Here is a 15817-nt window from a genome sequence, read left to right on the forward strand (position 1 = left end):
AACTGAGTGCCAAAAATTACATAAATAACATACACAGAAGCACACAGCTATATTATAGCTTATGAAGTAGCTATTCATTAGCCCATATCTGGTTGTCTTATGACAGATCTCAGTACAGCTTTTAAAAAGATATGACGTATTAACTGTTAAGAAAATTTGTACTCACCCAAATTACATGGCTGAAATACACTGATGTTTTTCAAGTATCACTTTAAAACTTCTAAATTAAAAAAAAAATCATCTATGCAAATATGAAGCAATGAGATTATAAAAGCTGTCTACTGCGACCTTACCAGAAAAAGTCCTCTCGCATCTTCCAGCTTTCCACAGTTTAATAGTCTTGTCTGCTGATCCAGTTAACATTAAGCCCTGTTCAGGTAATATCTTTACTGCCCAAACTGCAGCTGTATGACCCTGTGAGGAAAATGGGTATTAAGTTAAGTTGCCGCAGAATCACCATATTTAATTATTTTATCACATACTCACATAGAACTACTGTACCTGTAAGGTCATCATGCATTTGTCATTCAGCCAGACTTTGGCAGTGGTGTCCCATGAGCCACTAAGTAATGTCCCAAATTTGCCAGAGGAAAGACTACAAACTAAAGGAAAAAAAGGTTAATTAACATATTTTCATAGAGAAAAATGCTCAATCTTGCCAGTTACTAAAACACTACAATTTTAAATATACTTTATGAGGTGGGGGTATTTAGCTAATTAAGGCTTAACTCAATGGAAATACAGAAGAGCACAGACTCTGGCGCCAGGCCCCCTGGATCCAAGTCGTAACCATGCCATTTAGGAGCTGTCTGACCACAGGCATATTATTTAACATCAGATTCCTCATCTGTAAAAGGAGGGAGCAGGATTAAGTGGGTTGCACAACCCCTTCCAGTTCTAAGAAACTATACAGAAAAATAATGCAAAAGATTTTGCAACACTATATAGTTATTTAGGGTCACGCTAGTCAACATGACAAAAAAACTATAGAGTCAAGCTAAGTGTTCAACAGTAATGAGACGGCTAATTAAATGCTTTATCTTGATGTAAAACTGTACAAGCCAAAAATTATAAATATGAAAAATTATCTGAAAACATGGAAACAAAAAAGTCAAGAGTTCTGATTTAAAATGGCAGACTGCCGGCAGTAATGCTATAAATGGTCTTAATTTACAAGGACAAGGAAGACAAAACAATGTAACTGACTTAGCAAAAAGGAAGAGGTTACACAGAAAGATTAGCAGAGTAACTGGTCCACAAAACTATGAGACTTAGTGTCCACTAGGTTCCAGAGGACGGGACTGAGCAGAGAACCGAAGAAATGAGAACAGCGATTCAAAGCCTGCATGCAATGCAGTGAAACACTAGAACTCTCCTCTCAGCCTACAGTGTCACGAAAGTACATCTTCACCCACTGCAGGAAGGAGACTGGAGGTTTATCCTCTGGAGGAACTGCAGCTGAGTTTCTAGACTCGGGTCACCAGGCGTAATAAACAGCTGGAATAAGGAGCCCCAAGAAACAAAGGGGGAATAAGCAGAAAGTCTCCATCCTAAAATGTGGTACCTATACCTGCTCCCACAAAACCAGCAGTCAGGCATATATCGATCCCCATCCACCTAGGCAAGAGGCAGGAGCATTCTTAGAGGACTGAATAATGTTAAAGAACTCCAGATGCAGACATTTGAGAGGATTTCCATCTAAAAGGTCAGGCCATCAGCTCAACCTCTAAAAAGACCACCAATCACCAAGCTCCATCCACATGAGAGAAAAACCAAAACAAAGAAACAGAAAAATAAGTGGGGAAAGGGCTTGAGAGATCCATAAGAAACAAATCCAATTTCAGAAAGCAGAAGAAAAATCTTCAATCTGATATTATTTGCAAACAGGTATTATATAAAAAAAGAACTAATGAGACACCAAGAAAAATAAATGCTAAAAATAGAAGAATCAAACTAAAAAACCAGGGGGGAAAGTCTGAGAATTGGACCCAAAAGGCAAAGATATAGAAAACAGGAAAGGACAGTTAAGAAAGTTAGAAAATAATTTTAGAATGTCAAACATCTAAGTAACAGAGATTCCAAAAAGAAGTAACTAGGGAAAGAGGAGAAATTGGGACAGAAAACAAAGAAACAGTACAAGAAAGATTCCCTCAAAGTGAAGGTCAAGATATCTAGACTGAATGAACCTACTAAAGTGTCCAGTGAAAGGCGCTTTAAGAAATATAGAGATGCACTGTGATATTTCATAACATTAGAAATACAGAAGATCCCAAAAGTTTGGGAGGGGACCAGAAGTGTCCCATAGAAAAGATAGGGGAAACGGCATCAAACTTCTAAATAACACCATTCATGAAAAGACAACAGAGCAATGCCTTCAAAATTCTGAAGTTAAATGGATTTAACACAGGATTCTACATCTAGCCAAATTAACAGTCAAATATAAGACTAGAATAAAGCCATTTTCCAATATGCAAATACAAAATATATTTAACCCCCATGTTACAGCTTTTTAGGAAGCTGCAACAGCTGTATTATAATAAAGAGTAAGCTAAGAATGATGAAAACAAGGGATCTAGGAAACAGGGAAATCTGGAGATGACATTAACCCAGGGAGTATGAATGCAACAGGTAGCTAAAAGGTACCAAGAGGGAGGTTTCGGAAGCACACGGAACATGTAAAGATTTTAATATGCATGGTAGCCATTAGTGATATTCATAAAATATTTTCTGCTCTTTACCTTCTAATCAAATTATAAGACTGAACTTCTTCAGTTCCTTTAGCCTTAGGCATGTTACATGACTTGTTCTGGCATTGAAAAATTAAGCAGAAATCATGTCACTTCCAGGTGGAAGCTTTAAGAACAGGAGCTCAATTAGGCCATGCTCCTCCCCACTGCTCCAGCATCTGTGAAAGCACACGCTGCACTGGAGCTTGTCATCTGGATACCTGCTGCATTGGAGCTGCAAGAAGCAAAGCCAGCTGACTGCATTAAGCCACTGTGACACTGGGGCTGTCTGTCACCGCAACGTCACCTACGGAGTCAGAACTAGCAGCAAAAGCGAGGCACCACTAAAGCAAGTACCTGAAATATATGGGACTAGTTTAACAGACAGGCGATGAGGAGATTGCTAACACAGAAGAGAAGACCAATGATCCTTATTACGCAGTAAGGAACATTTGGTAAAGCTGCCACCGGCATTAACTCAGGACACGATAAACTAGAGGCTGGAAAATGGGACTCCAGCGTTAGGTGTCATTTACTATTGGACGCATCTGGCTAGGTAGTAAAAGAAAGGAATGAGATCAAGAACTGGTTGGCTCCCAAGCAGGAATGAAGAATCCAAACCTAGGGATTTGCAGAGCTGGAAGAGCCAATTGCTTCTCAAGCCCAGATGAAAAATATAAACCCTAGAAATCCTTTCAGCACCAAAGGACAATTGACATCCAGCTACATAACAGGTACAACTCAGAAACACGGCCATCTGTCCTGCGCAGTACCAAAACTTCCAAATGGATTTAAAGTATTTTCAAAGCAAAGAAAATTAAGGTTGTTGCCATGAAAATAAACGCTTTCAACTGGGAAAATAGCTCAGGGAAAAGAACCTAAAGGCTCAGCTTTTCCAGTTAACTAATGTAACTGGAAAGTGTTATACATATGTTGACTAAAAAACAGTACCACTCTACCATTTAGAACGTAAAATTTGGGCTAGAAAGCTGACAAAAAAACAACAAGACATAAGGATGTCAATCATTAATTTCTTCATCCCCGACTCACTGATGTAGTATTTTTCAAACTAAAAAGAAAAAGTTAAAAACAAAGAAATGACACTGGCCCCAAATCATCAAGCAACTTAACAAAATAATAAAAGATAACCTATGATAAAGAAGAAATAAACCAAGCAGTAAACATACCCTTAAAATATGAAGCAATATTTTTACTACACAGGTTTCTATGAGAAACACCTTTACAAAATCAAGATACATATGATTACATAAAATAAACCTTTGAATTACAAAAGCAGGAAAACAAGAACATATATAAAGCAAAGAAAGATAACGATATGAAAAAATATTTGCAATTTGTATTGAAGGGTTAATAACTAATTTATAAAGGACTTTTAAAATAGTCAATATCGCTTCTCGGCCTTTTGGCTAAGATCAAGTGTAAAATAGTCAATAACCCTATATTTTATGGGCAAGAATATAGCTCTCAGGGGACAAAATGTCAATAAGCCTTCCATATTTTAAAAAATGCCCCCCTCCATAATGAGAGATGCAAATTACCCCATACTAAAATGTCATTTTTCACTTATCATTTTGGCAACAACCTAAAAATCTGACAACATATTTGACTGGTAAGGGAAGAAGGGACTCAAATATTGCTGCTGGAAATGCAATAAAGGTTATGACACCAAATGAGGGGGTTTGGCAATAACTAATAAAATTACATATACATTTACCCTTTGATCCAGAACTGGATATCATACCTGAATTACACTCACACACACACACCCAAAACCCAACCAAAAGACATGAGCAAAAGATTGGAAACTTAGATATCCATCAATAGGAGACCAGTTGAATAAGCTAAAATAGCTTTAGTATAGCTACACAATGCAATATAATGCCACTGTAAAAATGAACAAAGATTTCTATATATAGCAATAAAGTATTTCAGGACAGTATTATGAAGTAAAAATAGCCAGGGTAGAAAACTAAATACAGTATGTTACCTTCTTTCTAAGAAAGGGGTAATACAGATATACATACATATTTGCTATTTTTTTTCAGAAAGAACAGAACTATTAATAATGAAAAACCAGTCACTTATAAGGAGGGGATATATATATATAATTACGGCTGATTCACGTTGCTGTATGGCAGAAACTGACACAACACTGTAATGCAATTTTCCTCCAATTAAAAAATAAATTAAAATTTCACATGAAAATAGAGTAATACAAAAAATTACTTATAAGAAAAGGATGGTGTGAGAAAGCAATACAGACTTCTTTGAACTCACCGTGTTAAACAGATTTTTCTTTATAAACTATGTTTTATGTAATTAAAAAACAAAATTAATTAAAAAAAAAATCCTGGACCACAACTCAAATAGAGGTTTCTAAATACTACTTCCCACTAAAAGAAAAACATAAGGTTCTTGGCAAAATTGTTGACTTCAGGTCTAGAACATTCTATAGTACCAAAAGTAAGGGCTTATCAAGAAGCCACAGGGGTGTGGAGAAAAGGGAACATTCTTGCACTGTTGGTGGGAGTGTAAATTGATACAGCCACTATGGGAGATGGTATGGAGATTCCTTAAAAAACTAGGAATAAAACCACCATATGACCCAGCAATCCCACTCCTAGGCACATACCCTGAGGAAACCGAAATTGAAAAAGTCACATGTATCCCATCGTTCACTGCAGCACTATTTATAATAGCTACTTAGAGGTCCATCAACAGCTGAATGGATAAAGAAGTTGTGGTACATATACACAATGGAATATTACTCAGCCATAAAAAGGAATGCATTTGAGTCAGTTCTGATGCAGCGGATGAACCTAGAATCTGTTATACAGAGTGAAGTGAGTCAGAAAGACAAAGATAAATATTGTATTCTAATGCACATATATGGAATCTAGAAAAATGGTACTGAAGAATTTATTTACAGGGCAACAATGGATAAACAGACATAGAGAATAGACTTATGGACATGGGGAGAGGGGAGGAGAGGGTAAGACGTATGGAAAGAGTAACATGGAAGCTTACATTACCATATGTAAAATAGATAGCCAACGGGAATTTGCTGTTAGGCTCAGGAAACTCAAACAGGGGCTCTGTATCAACCTAGAGGAGTGGGATGGGAAGGGACATGGGAGGGAGGTTCAAAAGAGAAGGGATATACATACACCTATGACTGATTTATGTTGAGGTTTAACAGAAAACAACAAATTCTATAAAACAATTATCCTTCAATAAAAAAATAAATTAAACAAAAAGAAGCCGTCATAGGAACCAATTGTTTAAAGAGGCTTTCAATTGGGACAGTTTGAGAATCAAAAAACAAAACAAGATGTTAGGAAATCAACTCATTCTGAAACCATTGAAAGAGGTGGGGGTGGGCAGAAGGTAAGTATTTACCCTGTCTTTTCTGTGTGAGTGTGCCACAGGGTAACCAAACAGTTGATGTGGAAGGTTCTTAACAAAAATGCTAGGTATTAAATCCAGAAATAATGGCAGAGTTAGAGTAAATTATTTTTTTTGAGGGGTCAGCAAGCTACAGCCTGTGGGCCACCTGTTTTTGGTATGGTGCACAAACTAAGAATAGTTTTTATATTTTTAAGTGGGTGAGAGGAAAAAAAGGCACTTCCTGACATATGAAAATTATATGACATGCATATTTCAGTGTCCATAAATAAAGGTTTACTGAAACACAGACATGTTCACTCATTTATTTACTGTCAATGGCTGCTTCTCCACGTAACAGCAGAGGTGAGCAGTTATGAAAGTGACTGCATGGCCTGCAAATCCTAAAATATTTACTATCTTGCCCTGCACAGACAAAGTTTGCCAAACCCTATTATAGTGCTACATATTGAACAATTTACAAATGAAATAGTATATTGGAAATTTCCTTTAAAATAATGTTGTGGAAGGGGCAGAAGTAGAAACCAAATAGGCCAGGTGTTGATAATCCTTAAAGCTATGCAAATACATGGGTGGAAGAGATCATTATAGTATTTCCCTTAAAATATGTTGTCTCTACTTTAAATACATTAGAAGATCTCCTTTAAAAAGTTTAAAAAAAATCTGTGTCACTCTGTATTGAAGATTTTCCATACCTACACACAAAGCATTTTGCAAACTCCTTAAAGGAATTAAGTTTAGAATACTTATGGGCCATACTATTTGCTTACAGATATCCCAAACTATTCCAGCAACAACAGAAAGTACGCATACTGCATTGATTAACTATCATTTTATAACAAAGAGCTGTTAAGCAAACACAAGTCCAGGAATACAACAGAATCAGAAATATATACAAATCACAGAAAACACCATTCAAAAGCATTAAATACTCTCAAATAATGATACCAGACTCCCTACATACATTCCTTCTGGGACTTGATTTGCTGCACAAATACAGAAATAACAGTCCAAAGATAAAGGAAGTGCTCTCAGTTTTCCTGAGTAAGTGAATTCCTTGCAAAAGAAAGTTGAAGAAGAAAAATTACAAAGCATATAAAACTATAATCTCTTTCTTTTATAAATGAAATCTTTGCTTTTTACATATATAGGTATGTCAGCCCTTACTTATAACAGTAAGTCTGTAACAGAATTTATAGAACAATGATGATTCAAAAGGTTTTCTGTATCAAGCCACAGTGATAGGTAAAAATAATAATTAAAAAACTAGGGAAAGCAGACAATAAGAATTTTATCTTAAAAAAGATGACACTTATTCAAACATAAAAATGCCAAAGTGTTACACTCACCAGTGTTTTTGTGACCTTTTAGTACATAAAGTGGTGCTGGACTCTCAAGAGAAAAAATGCAAATATTGTGGTCATTTCCTCCAGTGGCGATTAGTCCATGAGGGTACACGTCACTTGAAGGTATGATGCATACACAAGAGACAAAATTGGAGTGGCCACTCATACAGTGCATTTCTGTAAAACCCCTGTTAGGACTGGAAAGACATGACAGTTAACAAGATATACATTGGTCCCCCTACTTTATTTCTACTTATCAGCCGTTGTTACCCTAAGGAATCTCGAGTGAAGTGAAACATTCATGCAACTGGGATAATGGAATCTACTATCTATAAGCCTAAAACCACTGAGGACCTTTTCATACTATGAAACATTAACTTAGTATCCATTAGTATGGTGTGTGTATTTAAGTAGCTAGACTATCACATTCAATATGTGAACTAAAGGGACTAATACAGGGATATATAAATGACTGCTCTAGGGACACAGGATAATAATAACTGATTAGAATAATTACCAAATTGTTTTACATATCATTCACTTGGCATCACTGCCTTACATAACAAGACAAACAACAGATATATATACCATGCGGAAGGCAATAAATTAGCTGCTGAGGGGAATTAAAGAATCATATTTCTGACTCAAGTTAAATCAAGGAGTTTGTGGTCCAGCTAAAGGAGATAACACAAGTGTACATAAAGAGGGAAGAGTCCTAGATAAATACTGCACACACACTTGTCTATATTCATTCCTTTTCCAAACACCATTACAACAATACATATTGTTTTGTATAATGCATATTTTGTTTCTATCTATGTTTATTTTAAGAAAGGCATTAAACCCACAAGGTCAGAGAGAATAAGAAAAAAAAGGAACAATTATAACATTGAATACCGAAAACTGACAGAAATGTAGTAACAGCCTTAGGATACTTGAATAAAATGAGTTCTAAGCAGGAACAGGGAAAGTAAGAGGCCCAATTTACCAATGAACCCTCAAAAGGCTCAAGAATGAGCACCACTACGTATCTCTAGGAAATGGGGACAAAAAAAGGTAGGAACTAGAATTAGGAAAGCTAGTTGAAAGTCTTCAGAGTCACAAGTGGAATCATTTCAAAAAATCTTCAAAGGAAGGTATTTGGTAGTAGTTACTCTTTTTTTTCTCCAAATCTTTTCTTTTTTAAATATTTTATTTTAAATTAGAGGATAATTACCTTATGATGATATTGTGGTGTTTCTGCCATACATTAACATGAATTGGCCATAGGTATACACATGTAGTAGGAGCTATTTTTAACTTGTCTATTTTGGTGTGGTTTTTTTCAAAATGTGGTTTCAGAAACCATTTTATCAGTAAGTCTAAAGAAATGTAAAAGATAAGACGTCTCTAAAAGTCTGTATTATACAAAGTACTAAATCTATCTAAACGTGTCCCTTAGCACGCTCTAGTATCAATGTTTGTGTGCAGTGTTCTGTGAAGCTCTTGGCAGAATCCAGACTTGGTTCTTCTTTTCATCTTCCTAAGTTTGCAGCACAGTATTCTACATGGTAATCACTAAGTACTTCTTGAATCAGTGGGGAGAGAAAAAAAAATGCATACAGCATCAAGGAAAAAAACAAAACACAAAACTGCCCCTTGTACCCAGCAAAAGCCTGAAGTTTTTTCTGCAGAAAAGTCTTTGGCTGGAAGGAGAGGGTGGTGACACAAGCCACAGTTGAGCCTTGGGGTATGGTGGCACATGGGTGAAAAATCCACCTGTGATGCAGAAGACCTGGGTCAGCAAGATCCCCTGGAAGAGGAAATGACAACGCATTCCAGTATTCTTCCCTGGAGAATCCCATGGGCAGAAGAGCCTGGAGGGCTATGATCCACCGGGTCACAGAGTCGACACAACTGAACACACACACACCCTAACACTAAGCACAGAATAAGAATTACTAGACATTTGGGGGTAATATACCGACCAAAACCAACAGGGAGGGGAAATAACCAATTTAGAGGAAACAGATCACTCAGGGAGAAAATAACTTAAAAAAAAAAAATCAGCATTAGCATCCTTAGAGATATAAGATATTGCAACCATGAAACAAAAACATAATTTCACAAAAAGTCAAGGCAATTTCTGAGAAAGTATAGTAGAGAGAGAGAAAAAAAGAGATACACAGAGAGAAATAAAAAAGCAATTTAGGAACAAGTTCAATATATGAATAAAAAGTTCCACAAAAGAAGTGGGAGAAAATGGAGACGATGAAACCAAAGAATTTAAGAAAATGTTCCAGAACTTATGGATATGAGTTTTCACATTCAGAGGCCACATTTAATGAACCTGAAAAATGAATGAATGTAGACTGTCTTCCAGAGAGAAAAAAATAATAGGTCAAGAGTCACAATGACTTCAGACTTACTGTAACACAATGAGTACAATGGAATAATGGCTTCAAAATTCTGAAGAAAAATTATTTGGAAATTACAATGCTACAAACTTTTAAACTATTACTCAAGTAGCTAGGCAAGATAAAATCATTTTCCAAATGTAGGTCTTAATACACTATCACTGCACTGTATTTCAGGAAGCTCCTGGAGGATGTGTTCTAATAAGTTGTCAAGGAAGAAAACCAAGAAAGTTTAAGGATAACTGATAGAAGAAACCCAACAGAAGAGTCCAAAAATGGCTTCTTAAGAGGACAGTGAAAGAAGATCCCAGGATTAGTTGTGCACCAGAGGCAGACGATTAGCTGAGAAAGAGAAACTGTAGAATATCCAATGTGTCTAGAGGTCTTGAAAGGAGATTTAGACGATTAGCAAACAATATAAAGTTGAATTAGTGATACATTCATAGAAAATTTAAAAAAAAAACAACAAAAAAAGACAATTATTAACTACAAGGAAATCATAAAATTGATGAGGAAAAGCTACCATAGTTTATTCCACACCTCAGGTGTAGACAGATTCTGTACAGTCACAAAATACTGATTTAGTCTAAAATTAAACTATGAGGGTCAGGGCATAGAAAGGATGCCTATTTGAGGTGGGTTGGCAGAAAGCAGAAGAGAGAGCTATAGCTATATTTTCATATTCCCTGATAAGAACTAACAGAAAACACTAAAACAGAGAACTAAACAAATGTTTAAAGAAACAGCAGTACAGCACTTTATATACAAATATGGAAGAAAAATTTAAAAATAAGCCATTAAAAGACATGAAAATTTTGCCTCCAAGAAAAGGGAATTGTGGCTTGGAGGGTAGAAAGTAATGGCTCTAATTTCTTAATAAACTCCACCTGACTAAGGACCCAAGTGCTGAGTAAGCACGAGGGAGAAGTTACTCCAGCCTTGGCATGGTCAGGGAAGATTTAATGAATGAGGCGGAATCTGAAGTTGCAGTCTTTCAAACATGGATAGTTTTCAAAAGGCAAAGCAATCATTGGTGTGATAGACTTGGGAAATCCAGTTTACTGTGAGGTGGGCTTCCAGAGGCTTGGAGCCATCTGCAATAATGGCATGTTGACTGGTTCAGGTCAATGTACAACCAAAAAATAAAGTCTCCAATCTGAAGCACCTTCAGAAGGCCTGGAGGCTTTCTGGGTTTTCAGAGGGTCCTTGTGAAAGATGAGGTATCTGATTTAGTCCACACTAGAATTATTTTGCCTCCTTGAAACTAACGTTCCCCTTCTTTACCAGTCCATCCCTACATTATCCGCCCTAATCCAGAACCCTATCAACAATGCACATGAGAAAACGAAAATGTGTACTCGCTGGCTCCAAACGTTTTATTGCACTTTACTAATTTCATTAATATCCTATGAAATAAACAGAAATTGTCAGGATGTTAGCCTTGAGGACACTTTTCATGACACTAAAGGTATGGCTGAGACACTAGTTCTGCTGCCTAAAGAGTGACTATGAGATGCTCTACCATAGCAGTTGGAACCGAGAGGAAAACCACCTTATCACACCAATCCCACTTTTGAGCCCTGTGCCTGGAAATACTCAGTGTTAGTTGAAAACCACATAAATTCTAAAAAACAAAACCAAAAGACAATATGAATTGAGTGAGAAGAACTAGTTATTAAAGAGAAGATCACTTCAGCTCAAAGTTCCTCATGTTTTTGTGATCCAGTGATTTAAGCTCTCAGCAATCGAGCACAGTCCTATAAAACATGTGAAAGTTTAAGGATTCAGCTATTCAACAGATTTCAACTAATACAACAAGCATTCTTTAATGACTCCTTATTGCGGCATTGTTAACCTACTGGGCATGTGCTTCTACTGAATTCAACGTTAAATGCAGAAGTTTAGTCAGTAATTTGTACTCAAATACACAAGAAGTTACATATCAGTGTTACCAAGCGGTTTGGAATATCATAAATCTCGAACAGTTAGAGAAGACCTGATCCAGCTCAATAAAGGAGTTTGCTCTATAAATCCCTAATTTTTCTTGGCTGCAGGACTGCAAAAGCCTCTAAACAGATCTCTTTCCACATTCATCCCTTTGCAATTCATTCTCCACATGAAGCTAGCAGAAAGTTCTCCACAGGTAAATCAAATCATGCTGCTCCCTGATGAAACTCTTTGGGGGCTTCTACCTACTAACTCCTTTCCTCAGCCCTCTACCAGGCATGTCCTGGCTTCTGCCAGCCTCTAAGATCTGCCTGCACTTCACAGCTCATTCCCCCCAGAACACAGGGACTATTCTCCTATTCAGTCCAGAGCTGTGTCTGCTCTTCCTACTGCCTACAGTACTCTTCCAATTGACTCACTTCCATTCCTCATTCCCTTGACTACCTCCAGCTCAGTGCTTTTTAAGAAGAAATAAAAACCCAAAACACCTTCCTCAGAGAGGCCTCCTTCTTTAGCATCTCTCTCCACTCAACTCTTTATTTGTTTTCTTCACAGTACACATGCCAAAGTGTAATTATTTGGTTGTTTTCTTCATCCATCTTCTCGCCCAGACTGTAGCTAAGATATATAAACATAGGAAACTTGTCTTTTTATTCTTCTTCAGGATCACAAACAAAATGGAGGCTCTCAATAAATAGTGATCATCTGAATTTATGGATGAAAATGTATGGTTTCATTGAGTGAAATATCTGATGTGAGAATTACTACATAAACTAACTCATCTAATTTTTCCCTTTCTAAAAAGAAATCTGCCTTCTAGGTCTCAAATTTCCTGTTCAGTTCAGTTCACTCAGTTGTGTCCGACTCTTTGCAACCCCATGGACCACAGCACTCCAGGCTTCCCTGTCTACCACCAACTCCTGAAGCATACTCAAACTCATGTCCATTGAGTTGGTGATGCCATCCAACCATCTCATCCTGTCGTCCCCTTCTCCTCCTGCCCCCAATCCCTCCCAGGATCAGGGAGTTGGCTCTTCGTATCAAGTGGCCAAAGTACTGGAGTTTCAGCTTCAGCATCATTCCTTCCAATGAACACCCAGGACTGATTTCCTTTAGGATGGACTGGTTGGATCTCCTTGCAGTCCAAGGAACTCTCAAGAGTTCTCCAACACCACAGTTCAAAAGCATCAATTCTTCGGCACTCAGCTTTCTTTATAGTCCAATACTCTCACATGCATACATGACTACTGGAAAAACCACAGCTTTGACTAGATGGACCTTTGCTGGCAAAGTAATGTATCTGCTTTTTGATATGCTGTCTAGGTTGGTCGTTAACTTTTCTTCCAAGGAGGAAGCGTCTTTTAATTTCATGGCTGCAGTCACCATCTGCAGTGATTTTGGAGCCCCCCAAAATAAAGTCTCTCACTGTTTTCATTGTTTTCCCATCTATTTGCCATGAAGTGATGGAACCAGATGCCATGATCTTAGTTTTCTGAATGTTGAGCTTTGAGCCAACTTTTTCACTCTCCTCTTTCACTTTCATCATGAGGCTCTTCAGTTCTTCTTCACTTTCTGCGTAAGTGTGGTGTCATCTGCGTATCTGAGGTTATTGATATTTCTCCTGGCAATGCTGATTCCAGCTTGTGCTTCATCCAACCTGGCATTTCGCATGATGTACTCTGCATCTAAGTTAAATAAGCAGGGTGACAAAATACAGCCTTGCGGTACTTCTTTTCCTATTTGGAACCAGTCTGTTGTTCCATGTCCAGTTTTAACTGTTGCTTCTGACCTGCATACAGACTTCTCAGGAGGCAAGTCAGGTATGCTGGTATTCCCATCTCTTTCAGAATTTTCCACAGTTTGTTGTGATCCACAAAGTCAAAGGCTTTGGCATAGTTAATAAAGCAGAAGTAGATGTTTTTCTGGAACTCTCTTGCTTTTTCAATGATCCAGTGGATGTTGGCCATTTGATCTCTGGTTCCTCTGCCTTTGCTAAAACCAGCTTGAACATCTGGAAGTTCACGGTCCAGGTACTGTTGAAGCATTTCCTGTTACAACCAGCTAAATCAGGGCTAAACCCTTGAACTTGATTAATCTCTTGAAAATCTTTTGAAGGCAGTGGGCTTTCTCTCAAGAAAACACCCTCTCCCCACATCCATAAAACAGTTGAGGAGTTTTCTCCCCTCCACTCAAGTCCATCACCTAACTGGGACTAAGAAACTCTGAATTGGATAACGTGGAGAGGAGCCAAGGCACCTTCCTGCAATACAATTTTTGAGAACCTTAATTCTCAAATTTGAGGGAAGACTACAGAGCAAATTCTCAGTAAAGAAGAGGATTTACTTCAATCACATGCCAGATGCTTTTACACTACCTCATTAATGAGGGTGCACCTGGCATCAAAAAATTTTCAAATAGAAAACACGGGAAAATCATCGTTCACAAACTGAAGCCACAAAAAATAAAAGGCTCATCCAAGGTCACTCACTTTTTTAGTGGTCAAGTTAGGGCAAGAAAGTAGGTCTCTGTTCCCTTAACCCAGCACTCTTTTCACATAAATCTCACAGGTTTCTTACACGGCGTACCCAGAGTGCCAGCTACCTCAGAAATGGGAGGGAGCGCGGATCGCAGGGAAGGCCAGAAAGAGAGGGAAGAGGGCAGGGAGGGGGCACTCTCTTCCTGGACTCCGCAGGAAGCTTGCAGCACAAGTGGGGGCTAACGGGACTCGGGGCGCTCACCTGTCTGGGACCCAGAGGCGGGTGGTGCGATCTCGGGACACGGACACAAAAGCCCCCGGTGGATAGAGGCAGCATACCAGGCCCCTCACGTCCAGCTCGTGGCCCGAGAGCGAGCAGCTCAGCCGGTACCTGCAGGCGCCGCTCGCCATGGCCCTGGTGGGTCCGGCGCCCGGGGCCGGGGCACGGCGCGAGATTGGTCAGTCGGAGAGGCCGGGCGGGCGGCTGGAGAGCGCCTGCAGGTGAGGGACGCCGGGCCCGGAAGAGCCCAAGGGCCGGTGCGGAAGGGCGGCAGGGAAGGGGCGCGCCGAGCGGGCCGAGTGACACAGCAACCCTGACATGCACACCGGAATTCATCATCGGCCTCAGCCCGCCATGACGCAGAGTGTGTGCGTCCTGACTGCTGAGGCCAACGCGGAGGCGACGGTCGCTTGGACCGCCAGCGAGGAAGAAATACCACCGCCGGCCTCGCTGTCTGGGCGCCCGAATCTGGTTCTTTTCTGAGCCTGAATCCTCTCCGAGCCCTGGCTGAGCTTTTTATTTCGATACCGGATATGGTCCGAACTACAAATCCCACAATGCCACGCGTAAGCGGGGCGTGAGTCCCAGGAGCGCCAAATCCGGGTATTTTAAATTTTGGTCCGCCTGGCTAATTGAGTTCGCTTCACGTGTTGTCTTGGGAGCAATCTTACTCCGATTTCCCCAAACTCGGCGTAGTCTCCTGAGGTTTTTTTGTTTGTTTGTTTTTGTTTTTTTTTAAATCTAAGACGAGAGATCTTGGGACTAAATTGGAGACAGTCACTTGCCTTAAATTCTGAGAATACTAAACTGGGTTCTTGGTACTTTAGAGAAAGTTTTGTTTTTTAAGATTTTCTCTCAAACTGTCACAGCTCTATACAAATGGCAAATGTTGGGTCTCCCTTATGTCTGAAAACACCGACGGAAAAGGCACGTCAGTAGCTTCTCTATGAGACCATATAAAATAGTTGGACGTTAGAAGTTGAAGGTTTTTCTTTCTACCGTTTCTGCTGGGGCTCTGTAGTAAAAGATTAAGAAGATTAAAAACGTTCTTTGTTTTTGTTGTTGTTGTTACATGTATTATATATACAAAGAAATTCAGAGATGAGTAGCTCGGTGACTAAAGTTTGGGCTTATACAGCATCTTAACAAAGGAACGATAAGTTTCTACACAAGTGGTAAAAGGACTCTTTAGAGGTAGCATTATGGGAAGGCAATTAGAT

At 38.8% G+C, this 15817-nt stretch overlaps 1 protein-coding gene across 3 annotated transcripts in view; it reads right to left on the reverse strand.

Moving 5' to 3' along the window:
• The window catches only part of PLAA (phospholipase A2 activating protein), a 37487-nt gene extending 22392 nt beyond the window's left edge, over positions 1-15095 (reverse strand). Inside the window, exons 1-4 of one of the 3 annotated variants that reach the window (XM_043486853.1) lie at positions 14580-15095; positions 7502-7695; positions 502-602; positions 294-414 (exon numbers count right to left, since the gene is read on the reverse strand). In XM_043486853.1, the coding sequence (XP_043342788.1) occupies positions 294-414; positions 502-602; positions 7502-7695; positions 14580-14728 (565 nt within the window). In that variant the 5' untranslated portion in view covers positions 14729-15095. The remainder of the gene's footprint in view (positions 1-293; positions 415-501; positions 603-7501; positions 7696-14579) is intronic. The other 2 variants (XM_043486852.1, XM_043486854.1) reach the window with 2 other exon arrangements.
• Between the last annotated feature and the right edge of the window lie 722 nt (positions 15096-15817).

Source organism: Cervus canadensis, chromosome 14, assembly GCF_019320065.1.
Source record: "Cervus canadensis isolate Bull #8, Minnesota chromosome 14, ASM1932006v1, whole genome shotgun sequence".
Taxonomy (NCBI): domain Eukaryota; kingdom Metazoa; phylum Chordata; class Mammalia; order Artiodactyla; family Cervidae; genus Cervus; species Cervus canadensis.